This window comes from Cupressus sempervirens, chromosome 6 (assembly GCF_028749045.1).
Source record: "Cupressus sempervirens isolate cs-2001-9-10 chromosome 6, ASM2874904v1, whole genome shotgun sequence".
Taxonomy (NCBI): domain Eukaryota; kingdom Viridiplantae; phylum Streptophyta; class Pinopsida; order Cupressales; family Cupressaceae; genus Cupressus; species Cupressus sempervirens.
Genome location: NC_143123.1, coordinates 265,566,517 through 265,589,354, shown reverse-complemented (window position 1 = coordinate 265,589,354; position 22,838 = coordinate 265,566,517). Strand labels below are relative to the sequence as shown.

At 35.2% G+C, this 22,838-nt stretch overlaps 1 protein-coding gene across 3 annotated transcripts in view; it reads left to right on the top strand.

Moving 5' to 3' along the window:
* LOC149552253 (AMP-dependent synthetase and ligase family protein) overlaps positions 1–22,838 on the top strand; it is a 329,479-nt gene that overhangs the window by 153,983 nt on the left and 152,658 nt on the right. For all 3 annotated transcript variants that reach the window (XR_016352887.1, XM_089787778.1, XM_089787779.1), the window contains exons 7-11: positions 3,152–3,227; positions 3,403–3,489; positions 13,626–13,669; positions 14,144–14,252; positions 20,413–20,472. Coding sequence is in view for 2 of the 3 variants with exons in the window: in XM_089787778.1 (XP_089643904.1) it covers positions 3,152–3,227; positions 3,403–3,489; positions 13,626–13,669; positions 14,144–14,252; positions 20,413–20,472 (376 nt within the window). In the remaining variant the exon portion in view is untranslated. The remainder of the gene's footprint in view (positions 1–3,151; positions 3,228–3,402; positions 3,490–13,625; positions 13,670–14,143; positions 14,253–20,412; positions 20,473–22,838) is intronic.

Genomic DNA, 22,838 nt, shown 5'->3' with positions numbered 1-22,838 from the left:
TTATGCCTAGAAAGTCTGCAACAACTGAACTAATGTAGAACCTGAAAATGGGGACATTACATCTTCCCAAGAGTGTTCTCTTCTTCCTAACGCTGGGGTGAATTACATTTGATCTCTCAATCTGCAAGGGTCTATCAAAGAAGTTGAAAAAATATCATAATACCAAATGAGCTCTCAACTACCTTTTAATATTCTTTTTCAGGAAACTTTTGCAAAAAGCCATTATAAAAATCACTTTATTAAGCTAATAAGCCTTACAATCCTAAAAAGTTTTCTAATTTCTTTTTTAAAACATTTCTGACACTTAAAGTCACTTTTCAGGTTCTCATTATTTTAAACTTCTCATTCTCTTTCCAAACGAACTATAATATTGAACTACCTAATATTTTATTTTTAAATAAAATGAAAAGTTTAGTGAAATTAACAAATTGTAGGCCAATAGTACAGCAAAATTGTGGAAAATAATTAAAAGGCATTAGAATAAAAGACTGATGGCATAGGAGTGATACAAATGGTGAATGATAATAATTAGACCCAACTGGGAGACTTGCTTAAAATAGATGCTTCCTCCAAGAATCTCGGAAAACACAATGGAAGCTGGAAATAACATCTAAAAGTGTCAAATATCTTCTTTAAACCATTTGAGCTCATTGGTAACATCGAATTGCTATTTTTGATCAAGTCAGCTCACACGGAGAAGGTCAGTGTCAACAATAGTACAAGAGAACCTGAGAATGGGGTAGTGCAACCTTGTTTAAACTTCAAGTTAATTAGTTTACAGTTTTTAATTCTTTCCTTGTGAAGGCAGTTCCATGTTAAGTGTATACCCATCATGAAAACTTATATACCAGTGGTTTTGCAAATTGAATCATTACACTAGAAGAGTACATCAACTCAACGTCTTATTGCAGATCAATCAGATCCTTGGACAGAGGTTAGGCTTACCGGAATTCATAGTCAGAACTTGTAAAAGAAGAATAACCGTATTTGCATTTTCATTTGCAAATTTATGTGTTAATTTCATTGGTGAAATTTCAAAATTATATTTTAAGGGTGATTATTAGGATAATGTTTGGCTTTCACAGCGATAACTCTTTTAAACTAAACATAAATTCCATTAAACAAAATGTTTGAACACGGAAAAATGCCAAGTAGAAAGAATAAAGACAAGCTTAACAAATAAAACTACTGATGCCAAGAAACCTTTAATGGAAAGATTGGTGAAGCACAACTTCTGCACCAAAATTGTTCTGTAGAGAGGCAATCCAAAACGAGCAACTCAGCACTAAAAGCAACAGAGTCTCCACAAACGAAGCAGTTTCATAGTTCCCATTTGATATTAAAACATGCACTACTTATTCCCTGTCTATTCTCTATCCTCCCTTTTATTTAATTCTTTTCTTACTTCTTTTTCTCACTATCACCATCCACAAAATAAGCCACAGAGGTAGAATAGTGGGGGACAATGCTTGCCTGGAAGATGAGACTCTGAAAACCACCATGCCATTGGCCTTCCACAAGTGCTAGATCACATTGACATGCCATGAACCTAAATGGGCACAACAAAACAAGCCTCTAATTTCCCAAACAAACTTTGAGATAACCAGACTCCATGGGGTTTCCAACAAAACAATACACCCTAAGAAAGGATATTAACAATAAAAAACCTTATTAAGTGAAAAGTCTTTGGCTCGAAAGACTACTAGTAGACCATGACTTAGTTTGCCAAGAAGAGATCATACTAAAACTAGACTAGCAACCAAAAACGTAGCTACCATACTAAAGTAATTGAATCTATAATGCAAACTATCGAGTTTAAAACCAAAGACAAATAATGACATAGAATCCACATACCATTGAAAAGTTTGGTGAGAACTTGTTCACAAAATCCATTTAATTTCATTTCTAACTTCACATGCTTGGACTTAGAGAGTTCAGGACAAGCCAAACATTTCTGCCTTGGGCAAAACAAAATAAAGCCTGACAACTTCAAAAACTCTAAAATTTTCAGACAAAGCTTGGCAACTTCAAAAACCGTAATTTATTTTGAAAAATAAGATTTTGACAGAAACATAAATTTAATGTAAAATACAAAAAGAAGGTTCATCAAATGAGTTTGGTTAAAATTTAAGAGTATTTGCCCTTTGCAGGCTACAAGGGAGTACATCAGGTGCATACCCTTCTGTGATGTAGGGCAGGGTTGAGAGTGAAGCCCCTGCCACCTAGCCCAAATGTAGACCTTCATGGTGCACATGGTGCACATTATTTTCATAGTTTTAAAGAGGTAAAAGCAATTCTTATAAATTTATTGTAGTGTTCAATCCAATTTTTAATCTGCATTTTTGATATATTGCTGGTGTGTCAAGTCAAGTTGTCAAACACCGTTTTTTTTGCTAGTACTCATAAAAAACTTGAGATTGAACTTTCGCTAGTTGAACGTACAATTACTTGTGGGTCTTAAAAAATCACAAATTAGTTAAAGACTTACTGATTTGCAATCTCTGCTCCTAAAACTCGTGATGTTTGTAGGAAAGGTTTGCTGCAAAGATGCAGAAATCAGCAGTATTCACACTAAAAATTTTAAAGAACGACATAAGAGAAATACTTTACCAAATTTCTGTTAAGAATTTTGAAACATCATGATCAGATATATTAACTGATTGCCTCACGAACCATTGTAACTATCATTCAATCTGGCAGGATAAGTCCTGTAATACATACAAAACTGCAAATCAATCTGAAATTTTATCACATATAATGAAGTCCTAAAATGGGGTTATGACAAAATAATAATCTCATAGCTATGTTTTAATGTGAACAAAAATTGTACAGTTTGTTTTAGGGGTTTTGGTATCCAACATAACTTCTCAGTTAAGAAGCAGTTCACTACATAATTGATTATGTGAATAAACTTAGTTAAGCACTGTATGGTTGGATGAAGTCGGAGAATACTGGGTAGGCTTAATACTTAATAATCACAGATCATGATAAGAGAGCTTAGTTCTAAGAGTAATTGCTTTTAACATCTTGTATTGCAGAGAGACATTTTCTATGGAGCTTGAAGTTATGCTTTTGGGTGTTTTAAGATTTCTCTGCCAAGCTTTTAACATTTTCTATAGAATCCTTGACGTTTTTGTTAATTTTTTTAAAGTGGTCAAGTGCAATGGGAAGCTGAGTTAGGAGGCCGAGTTGAATGTACTGCTGCGGTTACAGATGACTTTAGTCAGGTGCTTAAATACTGAAATGCTTTGAATTAAAAAATGAGGTTTTCTATTGTATATGTTTTACGAGTTTCATAATAAATTACTCCTAGGGCCCTATATCATAAAACTCCCAACAGAGGTTGGAATCCAGCTTTATACTTCTACCTTTCAGCAAGTAAATATTTATAATTGACCACAGGTGGTGGTTGGGTGTTACAATGGTGCAATATATTTTCTGGCATTTCTTACTGGAAAAATCATTTGGAGCTTTCAGACAGATGGCGAGGTAGTTTTTTCTGTGGTTTTACCCCTTTTTAATCTTTTTGTTGATATTAGTTCTTTCTACGAAGTATGTAGTTTTATCTTGCAATAAAGAATATACAATTATCCACCTCTGTGAAAATATGTAGGGCTAGATTTATATTTATAATTTGTATCCAACAATATGACTAAAATGTTGGTTGATTTTCTTGTAAGTGAAAAATAATTGAACACACACATTCAGTCTATGATCTTTAACAACTATGCAGAGAACTTAGAAGTATACTAACAAAAGATTGGCATCAGTATATAATTTTATAATGGAATGATGACATAATAATGTAATCAAAGGAATAACATTAAATGGTGATTTGATAGCTTCAAATGAGTTTGCACTATCAGATGATGATCAATATATCAAAAAATAAGTCGATACAATATGAAAAGCTCCTAGAAAGACAAAAAAACATGGGGTAGAGTTGGGCTAAATAGGCTGAAGGAAGAAAAGTAGAACTTTGCTTCAGAGGCTCAAGCATCATGTTAGAACTTCATACCAGGCATCCAACAACAAAATATCTATGAATCAGAGGATTGTTTTTGGAGATTAGCAAAACTATACATTTCTATAGAACCATAATTACTTTGTGGGGAAAACACTTAGTTGCTGATTCAGTTTTAGGGTCCGATTCAGGTTTGAGAACCCGATTTTCCATTATGTCAATTTTGAAATTGGGTTTTTGGGTTTGTTAATGCAAAAGTATTGTGTGTGTGTGTATATATATATTGTTAAAGTATTAATTTAATTATATTAATTAAATTAATTTCACTCCCTTCTTAAGACTTCACTTTATGCACTTGCATTAGCCATTTAATAATTAAATTAATTGTTAAATGCCTATTTACTTCTTAAAGTTTACCTTTTAGGTTTTACTATTTGCTTCTATAAGGATTGATCCATTGTATATTTTTCTCATCTTTTAGTCTAATAAATATAGTCTTGCATATTTTCAGAGTCAAACACTTGTCTTCCTTTGTCTTTGCTTCTTTGTGATAGGTTCTTGCATGTAGGTGTTTCTACGGGATCTATGGATTTGTATTGCTTAAATCCCACATGGTATCAGAGACGGATCTATTGCAACTTGATCGGGTTTTTTGAAGCTATCAGAATAACGAGGGTTTGAGTGGTTCAGATTTGTGATTTTAAATTTTTCTATTGCAACAAGGGGTGATTCATTTTTTGTGCACTTTGAGAAAAAATGAACCTCACCATTGAGCTCGTAGTGCCCAAAAACCCTACTTTCTCATATGGCACATCCAATTTGGATGTAGTCGAAATCTGAGGCCAAAAAAATTTGCCCCCAAATTGGGCACACTTCTTGAGTTGGCAATTTAGTTTTTATGGAAAAAATCACAAATTAAAGCTTTGTTTAAAAAAATCATGATTTTAAAAAAAAGTTGTTTCAAAAAGTTTGTCCTTTTTAAAAAGCTTTTCCAAATTTTTTTTATACTTCCCAAAAGAACGCCTGCATTAGCAAAGTACTTATGCAGGTAGGGACATCAGAAAAGTATTGACACATTGCAGGCTGTCGTAGGTGTTGACGTCATCATTCTGGAGTTAAAATTTGATGGCCATTCAACCATCATGCATGTGATTTCTTTCGTCATAAAAAGGAATTGATGGTTTTTTTGCCATATCTTGAGCATACGGTGTTGAAACTAGTCAAACGAGTTATCGTCATCAAGCTGATTCCAAGACTTATCCAATGGTATAGGCTTGATCTTCTGGTTTTGACGTTTTGATATTTGCTTTTATAGTCAAAGTCAAAAGTTCTTTTTTGCACTTCGGGAGGCATATCTTTTGTATTCGGGCTCCATTTTTCAATTTAGAAAAAGCGTCAAAAAGCTATCCTTGAGCGCTATCCAAATTCTTTGCTTTTTTCATTCAAATTCTTTCAAGGTACATATGATTCACATCTGAAACAATTTTGTTTTTTTCTTGTATAAGGTTTCTATCTAGCTTCTAGGGTTTGGTTATTTGCATTGTGGGGGTGTTTTTTGTCTTGTTTCTGTCATTTACATTAGTGAACCAGAAATTCATCAAAAAATATATCTAAAAAAATGGTCAAGACCTCCACTTGTCTAAAACTTCTAACCACACACAATTATCACACATGGAAAGCCTTGATGACACAACTTCTCTGTTCAAAAGGGTTGTGGTCTTGTTTAAATGCAATGCAACCAGTAATACAGAGGCCTTTTGAGGTCATGCAACACAGGAACATGATGGATGCGGCCATGGGGTTGATTGCTTTACATGTTTTAGACAATTTGCAGTTTCATCTTGATGGGTGTAATACCCCTTGAGAGATATGGGCTAGGTTTAAGAACTTATTTGGTACTATCAATGAGTTCAGGGTACTTTAGATTGGGGCTGAGCTTACCTCCCTTGTACCTTATTTTTTTTTCCCTCCATTGAAGACTTCCTGATAAAATTCAAACAACAAATATCTTTGTTACAAGGTTGTGGGAAGAACAAGATTGACACAAAGTGTATTTACCTGATTCTTTCTAAGCTTTGTGGGAACTTTCAGATTTTTTCTTCTACCTTCTATTCCACCAAAGATGCTTTGGGTCCTCGATTTACCATGCCATCCTTTGAGGTTTTTTTTGATTGTTTGACTCGAGAGCAAGCTAAGCTCTCTTAGTTGGATTCTCTCACAAGATCAAAGAATCAAGCATTGGTAGCTCACACATCTTAGGAAAGAAGGAGAAGAAATAGAAATCTCACCCTATCGAGCCTCTAATGGATTCTAGTACTTAGCTCTCTTTAGGCCCACCTTCTCTTAAAGGAGAAAAATCAAAGACAGAGATACTGAAGTATGCTTACTGTCAAAAGCCCAATCATGATGAGTCATGTTGCTATGAGAAGAAGATAGATGGATATGCAAAACAGGTTTTAGATTTGACTGCTCTTCTTCATAAGAGAAACATTGATATTCCTTGTACTTCTCATAGGGCTTCTTCATCATCATTATAGACATATGGGCAAGCCACGGGAAAGGGTCATGCATTATGTGCAACTACTAGTCCACATTCTTCTAGATGGCTACTGGATTCAAGTGCTTCACACCATATGGCATCTTCTCTTCCTTTGAGGCTTCTCCTACTCCACACATTTTGATGGTGAACAACATTCTATTTATATTGATGATGGTTCATCTCGTGATGTACTATGTGTTCCATCCTTGTCCTCTAACCTTCTCTCTATTTATCAGATTACTCATAGTGGAACAGGGAAGACAGTTGAGTTAACACGAGATTCAATGCAAATTAGAGATAGTGAGATAGGCAACATTGTTGCTACAAGGATTGTTGATCATTCTTCCCACTTGTACTCTCTCGCATTTTGGTCTACTATTAGAGAATCACTCTCTTTCTTCACGAGAACCTATTGAGGTAAAGTTAGGTCACTTGAACTTGTGTTGTTCTTGAGACCGGTGTTGTGACTTCTACACCTCCACCCCCTATTCAGATTCCATATGTTGCACCGGATTACTCTTCAACATTGCCTAATATTGCAGCTCCATTTATCGAGCCACCTAGTGCAATTGTTGAGGATATATTAGAGGACATTCATCTCCCCTCAGATGACATATTCAACACACTTGTCAACCCACCTCCATTGGAGTTTTAATTACAAGATTCTCTTGCATTCTCTTTTGAGCATCAACTAGGACTTCTAGCTTTACTTTAAATATAAGGGTTTCATCTCCTTTGCCCACTGCCTTTGTTTCTTCTAGATTGGAACCACATTGGTTCAATCATCTACACAAGAGTTCTACCATTTTGCAGGGCTATGGAGTCTTGAGCTTCTATCACGGGGGATCTCATTGTACTTATGGTTTTGAGAGAGTCTCTTGAGACATATCATTTGTACTTTCTTTCTATCTCTTTTTGTACTAGGGTTTTTCCCATGTGGTTTTCCCTATTTCTCCATTTCGTAGAGATTTGGTTGTGACTGGGTACCTTATTAGGCCATGTTGCTGGGACCCAAGTTTGCTTTCTGCATTTTAGTTGCTTTTTTTTTCTTCTTGCATTGTTGCTCATGTCAAGGGTGTGTGTGAGTAAAGTATTAATTTAATTAATTTTACTCCCTTCTTAAGATTTCACTTTATGCACTTGCATTAGCCATTTAATAATTAAATTAATTATTAAATGCATGTTTACCTCTTAGGGTTTCTCTTTTAGGTTTTACAATCTCTTTATATAAGGATTGATCTATTGTATATTTTACTCATTCTTTAGTCTGATAAATATATTGTTGCATATTTTTAGAGCCAAACCCTTGCCTTCTCTTGTCTCTGCTTCTTCTTGATAGGTTCTTGCATGCAGGTGTTCTATGGGATCTATGGATTTGTATTGCTCAAATTCTCTCTATCTATCTATCTATCTATATATTCACACATACATGTGTGTGTGCATGCATGTATGTGATATCCCCTTCTAGATTAAGACACATTTCTTTCTTTCATTATATTCTTGATTATAACAATGGAATCACGAAGGGAATACAAGTGCATACATATATTTTAAAAAAATAATGTACACATTTAAAATACAATTTCCTATGCTATTATCATTCTTATGAAAAGTTAGAGATCAAGTCATGATAAGTTTGACCAAGCTAATCCCATGCTAAGTCCAAGAGAAGAACATTGGCCCTCTTGGCCTTGGTCGCAAAACTTAGACATCCATGTGAGGTGGTCTACTTGGTAGGATTTTTGCCATATTTTCTATGTATGTGTCATCCCTATAGTTGATTAGCATAGCATAGTTGGAAGATTGTAGTGGGATTCTCAACTTGTCCAACCAGAGCTCGAGAGTGGGACTTTGACCCTCTTGACCTTGGTGGCAGTGCTTTGAAATACACAAAGGCAGTCTACTTAGACAACAACCTTATACCCTCTTCCCTACATCTCCAATAATTAATTATCTAATCATAACAGGAATGGTAGGAAATTTGTAGTGGGGTCCTCAACTCATCCAATCTAAGCCCAAGACTGGGACTTTGACACTCTTGGCCTTGGTGGAAGGACTTCGACATCCACCAAGGTGGCCTACTTAGATGGTCTACTATGTTTCGAATGTAAGGGGTTGTTGGAACTAGGGCATAGGTGCTCAGGAAAAAGAAATATACACTACATTTAGGTCATGCCAGACTGTGACAAAGAACATGACTCAACACTCAAAGGAGATAACTGACAGGAGGTTCCCAAAGAGGCTTGCTTATATTGTATAGAGAGGATTGCTACATTGGTATGGCAGGGAGGCACCATCGCTCTTGTCGATAGCTTGAGATGTGTGATTTTCAGGGTACGAGGAACCTTTCAAGGACAGAGGGTCATAGTAATGTTGGACACTAGAGCCACATTCAATTTCATAAACTCATCACTTTTAAAGTGAAGGGGTTTACCTACAGAGGCACGTATGTGTTTCTAGGTTAAGGTGGTTGGAGCAACTCCCTTATCATGCACACACCTAGTTCCCCAATTGAGTATTACCATGGGCAACCACATGGTGATAGAGGATTTATAGTGTTTCTAGATGACATGGAGGTCATTCTGTGCATCCAATGGATGGAAAACCTGCACGAGTATACATTGAGTTTCAAGTGGATGGACTTCTCCTTCATAGTTGATGGGAAGAAGGTTGCCCTTAGAGGGATGGCGAATGAGGGTCCGGAGGAGCTTTTAGCCTGACGAATGGAGACCATCTTCCAATATGACGATGTTGCCTAGGTATGACATTCATTCGTCTCGATAGAACCAATAAAAGGGCTATAGGCGTACAATGACAATGATGAGCTTCAGGTCATTTTGGATAGACATGATAGGGTTTTTGTCAACATTCCACGTTGCATACCTCTCAACAAAGATTTTGAGCATACCATCGATTAGGAAGATGGCAGCAAACCAGTCATCACCATACGGTACCACCATCCCAAAAAAGTTAAAGATGAGATCGAAAAGACAATTCAAGAACTGCTCAACAAGGGATCGATACGACCTAGTTCTGTCCCCTTTGCATCATCAGTGGTACTAGTAAAAAAGCAGGATGGTACATTACGCATGTGTGTGGACTACCATGCGTGGAACAAGAAAACAATCAAGAACAAGTACCCTATTCACAGGATCGATGAACTATTAGATGAGTTGTATGGTGCAATCTATTTTTCTAAAATAAATCTTTGTTCAAGATATTATCAAATCCGCATGTGAGAACAAGATGTGGAAAAGATGACTTTCCAATGTCACTACATTCCAGTTCTACATGAATCACATCTTCAACAAATAATTACGTAAGTTCCTGTTGGTATATTTTGATGACATTCTTATTTACAATAAAATGTAGGAAGAGCATTTGAGGCATTTAGATGAAGTCCTCAAAATTATGGAGGCACAATCATTATTCTCCAAGCAGTCTAAGTGCGAGTTTGGAATGATAGAAATATTATATCCGAGGCAAGTCGTCAGTAGATATGGAGTGCAGGTTCACCAAGAAAAGATTCAGGCTATTCTTGCTTGGCCACTGGCAAAAATTCTCTTAGAGTTGTGGGGATTCTTCAGACTGTGCATTTACTATAGGAGGTTTGTAAATGGTTTCTCTTAACTCAGCTCACTGTTGATAGATTTGACAAAGAAAGATTCTTTTCAGTGGAGTGAATGAGCACAACATACCTTTGATAAATTGAAGGAGGCAATGAGTACTTATTCGGTTCTTGCATTACCCGATTTCATTCAACCCTTCATCTTGGAGTGTGATGTCTCCAGGGAGGGCATTGGCCCCGTATGGATGCAGGATTGACACTCGATAGCTGTTGAGTGCCGAAAGCTCACCTAGGATGAATAGTTATACTCCATCTATGATAAAGAAATGTTGGCCATTGTTCACGCCCTGACCAAGTTTTGACAATATCTAGTGGGTGCCAAGTTGTTGTCTGTACCAATCACAATAGTTTGAGATACTTTCTTGAATAGAGGGATCTAAATGAGAGACAACAAAAATCGGCAAGTGAGATACAAGTCTTTGACTTTGATATTGAATATATGAAAGGGAAGAATAATGTTGTGGTAGAAGCTTTGTCAAGAAAACCAACCATCTATTCACTATCCCAAAATTTAGCTAATTGGAAGGCGCACTTGTTGTTGGACTACTCCAAGAATACTTTTGCATGTAAGATAATGGATGGTGACATTTAGGACAATCGATACAAGGTAGTTGATGACATCATCTACCACACAAACATGATATTCTTGGTACCTAAATGCATAAGGACACATAAAATCTTGAAGGAAATGTATACCTCACCACTGGTAGGACACCCAAGACTCCTTAAAACCTATTGATAAGTCAAGGAGAGATTTTCATGGAAGGGACTTAAGAATGATGTCTTGTAATATGCTTGAGAATGTGTGATGTGTCAACAAAACAAATCCGAACACTAATTACCTACAGGCTTGTTACAACCAGTGCTAATGCTTGAACAAAAGTGGGATAGATTTTCCATGGACTTCATCACCGGACTTCCAAAGGTAAATGGTAGAGATTGCATTTTTGTGGTGGTCAACAAGTTGACGAAGTATGGACATTTCTTCACCATCTCCATTGAGTTCCAGGTTGCACAAGTGGTGGACTTATTTTTCAGAGAGGTTTTCCGCTTGTACGAGTTACTACAAAACATAGTAAGTGTCAGGGACAGTCATTGTCTTAGCGCATTTTGGACAGGACTATTTTGGTATTGCAAGGACAGATTTGTTGCCAAGTACCAGCTATAACCTCCAGACCGATGACAAAAAAAATTGTGAAGAAGTGGCTAGAGGGGTACCTCTGCAACTATGTTTCAGCACAACAAAGGGAATGGACCAAATGGCTACATCTAGGAGACCACTGCTACAACACCACTTACCACTTGTCGATTGGGATGACAACCTTTAAAGAACTTTACGGATATGAACCCCCTCATTTGTAGACATAGTTTTGGGCAATAGTCGTGCGCCAAGGGCAAACAACTGGCAACAAGGACAAGACATTTTGAGGTTCCTGAAGGAAAATCTCCAGTGGGCACAGAATCAACAAAAGATGTATGTCGATAGGCATCAAATTGAGAGAAGTTTTGAGGTAGGTGATCTGGTATATCTCTGACTTAGACTGCACAAATAGTTATCCTTGACTATAGGAGGCAAAGAAAAGTCGAGGCCGCATCTTTACGATCTATAATGTATAAATTGACACATAGGCAAAGTTAACTATTGAAGGGAAGCCACATCCACAATGTCTTCCACGCATCTTGCTTGAAGAAAGGGTAGGGCAAAACATAATGGTATTAGCTGACCTAACACCTCTCAACAAAGAAGGGAAGTTGGCTTTGGAACTTGTCGAAATCCTTGACATCTGAGAGAGAAAATTGAGGAACCATATCATCAAGGAATTCCTAGTACATTGGAAATATCTTTTCATTCGATGATGCCACTTGTGAAGGTGAACAAATTTTAAAACATCCAATGTTGTATTTACTTGATGAAAAGAAAATTTTGGGATGGGAGGATTGTGATGTTTCCATCGTAAAATTAATAAGATATCAAAACTTTGTATATGGGATTGATTGATTTGGTATATCTCAGGGCCCATTTCTATTTTTACTTGTAGGTGTTTGTCGTGTCATGTGTTGGCACCTAGTTTCTCTCATAATGGGTTATATATGTCCATCAGGTTGGATTGTTTAGCATGCGACTTGATTTATTTTTATTGTATTTGTGAATTTTGTTGAATTTTTCCATTGTTTGCCATTTTGGAAGTGAAAGACCTTCCCTACTTGGCCTGTGTAGTTTGGGTGGGTTTTAGGCCTATCTTATTCTGCTTATTGGATTACTTGCTTGGATTTGGTGAATCTGAGCACCAACTTTGTTTGCAATTATAATTTCAATTTCAGTGTCAAATTGCATATCTATTTGGGTTTGACACATATCTAGTGCATTGTGGCATATTTTCTAATATATCTAGCATTCAATGTTGGTCATCCTTGCAATCGCACATTTTTTGGTTGGCATCATCTCTCGTTGAATGGTGAAGTTACATCATTCTTAGCCATTGTACACCACACCATACTTCATACGGTCCTCCTCTCCATCACTATGCACAAGCTATTGTACATCACCAATACACCACCGTACGACTTGGTGTAATTCTGTATAACTTTGACATCATCCATTGTATGACCACCATCTCTTATGGTCACCAAGCCTTTTTAACCCATTGTACGACACTGATATCATTGTACAGTTTTTTTTCCAAGACCTGTATACCCTACAAACAACAACATTTCCAAACGTCCTTCACCTCCCATCTGTCAGGTATCTATCCATATGACCCAATCCTTTTTCCATATACCTCATTCTTAGCCCATAATCACTTTGAGACATTACAACATGCTGCCCGAGAGAGAATGAATCATAACACGAGCAGCATAGATCCAAACAAGCTGCAAACCTGGGAACATGATCTAATAGAGGTCCCGAATATACTCTAATCATTGCAAATGCTAAATTGAAGGTACGAAGGACCGCTGAATTGATCTTCAAGATTGTACAAATTAGCAATCTGACACAAACTAGAAACATAACATTTTTGTTTGATGCAAGATTGTTCTAAACCCAAGATTCTCCTGCATCAGAATTGAAAAAGATTGAGATAATACAAATTCTCATTATGTGAAATATGCAAACTCGAGAAGGTTCTCATTGCTTGTTTAGTGAATTGTGCATGTAACTTTCAACATGGTAATTGCCTTTATTTCTCTAGTGAACAGCTTGCTTTTCATTTCGTATGTGTAGGTTTGGAGGCCTTCACATTTAAGAGTTAATGTTCGTTCAAGAATACAACTGTGATTGATTTGAGTACTACATAGCATTTCTTTTCTTGAAATTCTCATCATGTATATGAGAATATAAATCAGTATCATGTTTTTCTTTCTTAGTAATCGAAGAATGGTTTCAAGAATTAACATCAAATTTATGAGTGTTCTTTAAGTTGTAAAGCTAAAAAAATATGAAGACACAAATGTTTAGTATCTTCAGCCAAATTGATATATTGATTGTTTTACAGGTAAAATCACAGCCAATTCTTGATAAGTCAAGAGGATTGATCTGGTATCTTTCATGTCCTTACTCAGTTGCTCCAAGTTTTTTAGTCAATTTGGTAGGTTATTTCTGTTTTGTAGTTGCATATTTTAGTTTTTGTAATTTGTTTACAGTAGTCAACAAATACTTAACCTCTCTTTTTTAAGTTTGTGTGAGGTGTATGTTGGAGGGTTTTATGCAATTTAGTACATTTTTTTGAAGATCATTAAGAAGGAATTTGAGACTAATTTGAGTGCCGCACGCTGTACAAGCCTTTTTCTTCTGCTCTGATCAGTCCTATGTTGACTGAAAGTCTCTATATTGTATATGGAATCTTATAACTAAATATGGCATAGGAATATTACGCTTAGGCCGTAGAAAGGTCATCAAGCACAAAATGCAAGTTGGTGAACTATTGCACATGCAACCAAATGTATAAGCTAAGTTGCAATTCAATTTTAGTTTTGCCACACTTTTAGATTGTCTTCTTTTTAATATTTGCAGGTGTGGTTCACATGATCATAATGTATATGCACTAGATCCACAAAGTCAAAGTTGTGTCTTTAAATTGGCTTGTGGAGGTAGCATCTTTGGAGCTCCAGTTTATGATATGGTATTTATTGGTCATTCATTTTTTCTTTGTCAATATTTTCATTCAGAATTATATTTTAACTCATACCTTCGTATATGAAACTAAGTCTTTGCTATTATTTACTTGGTTTGTTACAACATTGACCTGAAGATATGGGAACGAGTTGCTTAGAATTTTGTGTTATAAATTACAAATACCAAGAGCATTAATAATTTTTGAGACTGATTTATGACTTTCCTTTGTTTTGAGTGGAGGAATCTTCTATAAAAATAAATAAATTAACCATTGATGCAAAGCATTTGAATATTGTTCGTTCAACATCTTAGAGGATACAATTTGGATAAACCTATACTGATTTCCTTAATAGATCCTTGTTTGGGTTTTCTACAATAGCAACATTGCATCTGCTAGCAATGTCTATACCATTGGCTTCCATTTATTGGAGTTTGGCATGGAGACTTATTTCTTCCTACTGCTATATATCAAATGCCAGCAACATTTATAGGTTCTCTATTTAATAAGTTAGATTGCATGCCAATGGTTTGTAAAGATGTCTATTGCTTGTAGATGCATATTTAACATGTCAAAAATCATATTTATGCATTCAAATGGTTAGAAAAGATTTTGTGTTCCAATTCTTTACTTGGATTTCCCAGTAATCATTTGCAAGCATTTAAACGGTATTTAAAATCATTTCAAGCAAGCAAATACAATCTAGAAATAAAAGATAGTGAGATAAAGGTTTCATGCAAGTGTTTGACAAAATGTCAAACATCTGAAAAGGTAAAGCAGTTTGGTGTTTCTCAAGTTAGAAACAATAGGGGTTCTTACAGTGGTATCAAAGCTTGCATGATAAGTGTTTGATAATATGTCAATCCACTAGAATTGGAGTTAGAACCAACAAGAATTCTTACAAGGCAATACTATAATATAAAAAAATGATATAAACCTTATGTTTAAGATTTATCCGTCTTCAACAATCTTTAATAGCTACCATAGCTCAATAATATCTGAAATCGTTAAATCCTGTTTTTGTTAATGGAAATGAACCCCAATTAAACCCCAAGCTATTATCAAATCCAAGTATGAAGCTCGATAATAATATTAAAATGAAAGGCCAAATCTTACATGGAGTTTAATAAAAAATTAATATGGTGCACCAAACTTCAAATTGCTTACAGGTTCTACAAATATTCGTATCACTTACAAAGACTTAAAACATGAATCTTTTCCTAGTCACACCAATCACTGCTAGGTTTGTTAAACAAGACTGTAATCTCAATTGCTATCAAACTCTTATCGCTTAGAATCAACACAATATAAACTAGAATTTATAACATTCTGTGAATTTGCTCCTTTTCTTATCCAGAATTTAGAACTGCAAATACCTATTATTCCATCTATATCTTTGTAACTACGTTCTAATGAAACCTCTGACTATACCCAACAAGATGGCAGGTTTGATGGTCTGATACCACTATAATATCCTGAATGGATATTTTGGCAAATCTTTCTTACCAAAAGTTTTCTGAAAACACAATATATCTTTAGCAAATAAAACCACATATATAACCAACAAATGAACAAATACATGCTCAATAAAATACTCAATCTAAAACAACTCTAGATTTGTTATTGTATTAAATAAACCAGCCATACAAAAACATGCAGAAAATCCAATCTTGAAAACATTACTACAGTCAGATTGGAAGTACCAAAAAAGAATTTGTATGCGTAGTGTGAGCTCCATCTCAAATCCACTACAAGGTTGAACTGGGTTTGCATCTGATTCACAAGAAGAGCCTGAAGGTGTCCGTTGTCAGGATCATGAACCTGAAAGCAAGGCTTCTACTTCCTCAAAGGGAAAATTGAAAACAATATCCAAATCCAAGCATGCCTGCAAATGAGCTCCTCTCTCGTCTTAAGTTCGAACAATGACTCTTCACCTTCTCCCTTCTATCATTTGTCTGCTTCCCCCTTCGTCGCCTTTCAATCTCCTAGTTGATATTAAAATGTCTTAAAGATAATTTGCCTTAAGCCCAAATTAATTCTCTTTAAAATAAATTTATTCATTTGGCTTAAATTCTCAAATTTCCCAGAAAGGGGGCATTAAAAACTTCCTTTCTCTGATCACTAAACTCATTCAACTTACCTTTGCCATTGAGTTTTAACTGGTTGTCAATCACTTTCTGCTTCTACTACTGCAACACCATCTTCTTGTCATCAACCTCCCACAACTTCTTAGGTTTAGATCCATTCACTTGATCCTTCTTCATCAATACAACCTCAGTACACCCTTAACGACTTGTAGTGCATCCATCACCATCTGATCTACAATAGCCTGATTCTCCAAGGTGTAAGTTTTCATAATATTAAGTTCTTTGCACTTCTACCTTTCTCCTTCAAAAGAATCAAAGTGAATCCTCTTCCATCCTTCACAATGAAAACCATATTCCTTCAGCAATCACAATAGCTCCCCTGCCATATTGCCAAGGTCTTCCCAACAAAGCATGAAAAGCACTAATGTTAAGCACATCACAAAATACCTCATCCGTGTAAGGTCCAATGTTGAATTTAACCCAACACTTCTCTTTAACTTCAACCATATGATCATCCTGAAACCAACTTATCCCATAAAACAAGGGTGTTAAAGCCTCCTTAAGCTGAGCTTTTGCACCATCTCTTCTGATACAAGGTTACAAATACTGCCACTGTCCATAATAACCTTATAACACTTGTCCTCGGACTTGTATATTGTCCTAAACAAACTTCTCCTTTGAATAGGCTCAACTTCCTTCTTGCTCAACATAACTTTCCTAAAGATTAGAGATTCTCCCATCTCAGGTGCAACCATACCTCCATCAAGTTCGTCCTAATATGCTACAAAGTTTTGTTTACCGTTTCCTTTACTAGAACCCTTTGAACATTAGAAAGCTCTTTGTCTAACATTCCCACGTTTGAAACAAGTACCTTTGAACTCTTTACTACCAGCACCTTTGAAATCTCTGTTGCCAGTACCTCTCCTAAGAATCCTCTGATCAGATTCCTCTTCAGTCAGCTATTGCTCTTTACCTTTGTCACCAACTTGCTTAAGCCTTCCCCTAGGGTTGCTTTGTCTTCTCTCCAACTTGTCTTTTGCCTTTAGGGCATACTGATAAGCATCCTCAACTGTAGCGATCCTCAATATGCTTAACTCATCTTGAATGTTAAGTCTCAAACCATTTATGTATCTAGTCACCTTTAGCTTGATGACTCTTGATGGCCAAATTTGATTGTCATCTTGTAGATCCCCTTTGTATACTCTTTCATACTCAAATCCCTTTACTTCAGGTTGTGCAACTTCTTGAACAATTCTAATTAACAATTCTCGATTATGAACTTGGCCTTAGGTCTAGATACCATAATCCTCCACCTAGTAAACTTAGGTTCACCATTATCTTCCCTGTCTCTTTGGAACTCTTTCCACCATAAGGCAACATGACCCTTCAACATAGTTTGTGCTAACATAACCTTTTGTGGATCCTTAACATCTTCAATCTCAAAGTAACTAGTTCATTAATCCAATCTATCAAATCCTCAAGATGTAAAGAACTAGAAATGTTAGAAATGTCAATTCTATTAGTCACAACCATTTGTGCCATAACTTTCAAAAAACTTCACTCTTCTGCAAGAATATCAACATCTTCCTCAAATTCATCTTTAGTCTCAGGTATCCTCCTAATCCCTGTCAAAGCATTACAAAATTCTGCCTTCATCGCATTCCTATATTCTTCCATCATCTACTCCAACCTTCTAGGGTTCATCCTCCTAGGTGGCATCCTTCCAGATCTCAAGTATAACAACCTCTGCTTTGGTGATCTGATTTCCAAATGTTGATTGCCCTAACCCTAGCGTGCAAACTACAAATACTCTTGCAATTTGCCTTCAATTTAGCAATTTGTTTACCTCAGCAATGTTCAAACAGTCTCCAAGATCTATAACAAAACATATTTTTTCTTTGCAGTTCTCTTGTGCAAGTCCTATGCAATTGTGAGTCAAATCCAAGTTCTGCCACCTCACAACCAGTAGATCTAGGGCTTTACAAGGTCAGGAACTTTGATTGGTTTTACAAGATTTTGACACTTTTCTCTAATACGATCTAACATAGTCAATGTTAGGAGTTTCCCTAAAGGAGATGTCCAACCTTGCAGCTAGAGTCAACAAAGCGGAAATAAACCAACTTGGATTCCAAAGAATTGAGATAACAAGCTATACCGATGTTTCCATTGACATAGAACCAATAATTTGCATTCCAGCTACTCTTCAAGCTATTATCTACCATCCCTCCCCCACTTCAACAAGAACAGCTACCCTACTTATATACATGATTGCCTTTCGCAAGTTAGCTTATCTGATTATAAATCTCCATAATGAAGAAAATGTATTACCACTTATTGGCCAAGACCCAAATCCATAAGAACTCCACCCACATAAGGTTAATATGTCATGTGATCATGTATGGAGGTGCAACACAAACGTGTTAACATCAAACAATGTGTCACTGATCATTGCAAATCATGAAACACCATCGCAAGTCAAATTATTCAACCCTGCCCATTAGAACAAGAAGAACAATATAGGACTAGACTAAACCTAAGATGACTTCTTTTGGAAAGAACGGATCATGTTGCAAAGCTAGAGAAAGGATTTTCATAATGTCTAGTACACACCATCAGGATCACATAGGATAATGAGCCAACTAGAACAATCTCTACCTAAAACATGAAATTGACAAACAAGAACAAAATGGAAAGAAAAAATGTTTTTGGTTGATGCAAGATTGCTAACTGCCCAAGGATGCTCCTACATCACCTTGAATTAAACAGGTGAGTGTAGATCCTCCAATTGACTGAATTGTTACCAGGACCATGTCTCCATTAGCTCTATTAGTCCTTATCTCTGCTAAACGGTTGAGAGTCTCATCCATCTTCCATTTTCCTCTTGCCAATTCACCAAAAATGGCCATCAGATTTTCTTTTGTATCTCCCATTCTGTCCAAGAAACGGTGCCTTCTCCACTTTATTTTTATTTTATTACTTTATTCCTCTTTATTTTATAATTAAATTAATTAATTGAAGTTATCCTTATGATTTTGATTTAATATATGGAAACAAACTTAATTAACTTAATTGAGTTTTGGGGACATTACATTTTAATTTATATGTTCCATGTATGTCTAGTAAAATTTGTAAATGCTTGCTGATTTCTTCATTTTTCATAGAAATCACTGAATTATATAGAAAACTGCCAGAAATCTTCAATACAATACCATGATATTCTATATGTCTTTTCTGCAATTATTGAATTAATATCGTGAGTATGTAATACTACTGCCCTTGGGAGACTTTAAATATGTATTTTTTGCTTTAATAAACCCAAAAACCTTAAGAAAATGGTACTAAGTTAGTTTGATGAATTGATAATCTGTTGATGCTCAAAAGTAAGTTAGGATGTGTCTTTCAAAGATCTCAAATGGATTCCTGGTCCTATTGTAAACATGCATGCAACAAGTTTTAGCTTCATTCATCAACATATAAACTATTTCCAATGCCTTATTGGCTGCATGAGCACAAACTGCATAATCAACTTGTAGATATGATAACATCATGTATTGTCCCTTGCTGCAACTCAAACATGGATTAACAGGTCTCATTATTCTAGATTATCATACTTCTCATAGTTTACAGAAAACTTTGGCTGAATGACATGGAACCCATCTCTGTAATCTTTACCAAAACTGCATTGCTGTAACCCAAACCATAAACTATGTCTCCTGGTGACTTTATTATTTCTGCCCTGAAGCTCACAATACAATCCTTTTACAAATCATTTGGACATCTTTGAAATTAAGCATCTACATTCTATATATAATTTACTTATTTGGAGAGTACAGAAGGAAACCTAAAGTATATTTTTTATTCTGAAAGGTACAGTATTTTTTCATAAAATCCCTTCACCTCTGAATGTCATTTTTGTTTACTAGGTGGTTGATGATTAATAAATGAAAGCTTGCCTTGTGTAGTGTGGAATGGAATTTGGTTCACTCAATTGATTTGAGTATTGACATCATAAACTCTATAAAAAAATTCCAATTATTATACTAGTTATGTTTGATTATACTGTGCTTGGATAACTTATTCAGATCCAGAGCAAGGTTTATGTCGCAACAACGGGTGGAAGAGTGACAGCAGTAAATTTAGAGGTATCTTTGAAGTTGCAATATTGTCTCTGGTTTGAACACCTAATTTTTTTTCTTAATAGAATTAAAAATTTTCACAATAAACTTTGTATAGAAGATGCTGCCCTCTTGGTACAAGATGTCAGTGGGCTTTAGGTAGTAGTAACTTACTAATAATTTTCACTCAAGAAAACTATTTAGAGTAGTAATATATAGACTATTTTTTACATGCTAGTTAAAATGTGTAATATTGATGATGTGTGGTAATTGTGAGTCACATGCTAGCACATTTTGAATTATTTAGTAGAATTTTGAAAGCTAATTCTTTTTTCGATTTCTTTTCTACAGTTATGAGCTTCAAATAATTATAAATAGTCTTTCCAATGAGCAAAGGATTATATTAATAATTATTCATGCCCCTTCTTTGTGGCCAAATGATTAAGTCAATAATTAATCATGGGCCCATTTTCTTAATACTGCTTTTATGATGATGTCTATTTATTTCTTTGCTCTAATTAAGAGCCGACCTAAATTCAAATTCTAGAGGGAAAACTTTCGCAAAGATAATATAAATGGAAGTTGATGGGTGAGCAATGAATCATGGGTGGTTGGTTCGTATCTTTTATGGTTTCCAGGTTTGGAGCAAAGTTTATTGGCGGTTTTGGCAGCCTCAACCACCATAGTCTGCAACTCAAATTCATGAAGTCTCTCAAATGATGAATTTGTATTTTCAGTTTCCATCCATTGAATGAGTTATCATTCAGATATCTGGAATAAGAAAACACACAAGTAATTGATCTCAGAAGTAAGGCAACTTTAGTTTAATATCATGACCCTGGCTTAGTACAGTGAACGGCAAATAAAATATGGATTGGGACTACATCAACTAAAACCATTTTAAATGCTGTTGATCATAATTGGATCATTATGTAAACTAATAATTAAGGATGATAGTTGATAGCTATCAACATAAATTAGGGAGGATGTTACATCAATTAATCAGCATTCTATGAAGTACATTATCAACTAGAACAACGGTTTTGTCTAATCAGTGATGAAACATCAATATGAAGATCTTTAATACAGTGATCCATTACCTTGCCTTGATAATTATTAAAAAAAGAAACTAATCGATTGAGATAGATTGGTTATATAATAGAATGGTGTAACATTTTTAATGTAATGTTTCCTGTGCGGTCCTATGGGATTTGGGACAGATTTCTTTAATTTAATTGCAAGAGACTTATTTATATCTAAAACTTCTAACAATTCTTCTATTAGTGGTTAGCAAATTGATCTTCAATCTGATTCAAATACTTGATGGCCTATTCTCCTATGATATAAATTATAGCAAGGGTTTCATAGACCAACAAATAAGATCAACAATTTGGTACTTCAGATGACAATATCAAACTGCTATCTGGTTTCTTTCAATCCTGCTCAATAATTTGCTTCCCAAATCTGTTTCAGATCTACTTATAATTCTGATTTATATCTTCTCCAATACAGTTTCTAAATATGCTCACGTAGGCGTCATAAATCTGCTATAATCTTTCTATTAGATCTCCTTTATATAATGTGCTTTTGAAAAGTCTTCTACTATATTATTCTGCTAGTTTATATTTGATTATTTTTATACACTTCCTCCATATTCCATAAGTTCTTTAATTATGTCTTTATATATCTTTCATATCATTCCATGCTTCATCACTGGTATTTCTTTGTATGTCTCCATAGTCCATACTCCCTTATTGATATAGCTTCATATATCTGGGTTCTTATAAATAATTCTTTTTGTATCTCTTTGAGATATCTATTTATAGATTTCTCATATATCCTGATTCTCTGCTCTCTATATATCTGTATGTATTCCTCTTTCCCTATTCGATGTATATTCTGGTCTCATGTTCAATCTCAATATAATAAAAGATCTACCCAAACTTTCTGATTTAACCAAGCATTGATCTTGGGTTTGTAAGAGCATCTGACATCTTTTGACATATCAATGTTCTTATACTGATCTGAATATGTAAGAGTTCCCATGGTGAACCACTTGAAAGAGGATGAATGCCATCTTATATCTTGTTGCTAGGTAGAGAAGTCATGTGTATAGGACAAAACTCATGTTCCTTCATTGTTACCTCTCTTTTTAACAATATCTAAACCTCCTTAGGGTTGAGTTTAGCACAAAAGGAAGTGATTCAAATATGTTAATTGTTAAATGCATCATGAATTATTCATTATTTCCTTAAATTAATTTGATTTAAGTACATAGTAATCTATGTTAAACATTGGAAATTGAAACCCTCCTAGTAGGCGACATTACAATTGGTATCAAAGCATCCAAAAGGTTTAAAGAGCATTGAAGAGAGAAAGAAAAAAACTTACAT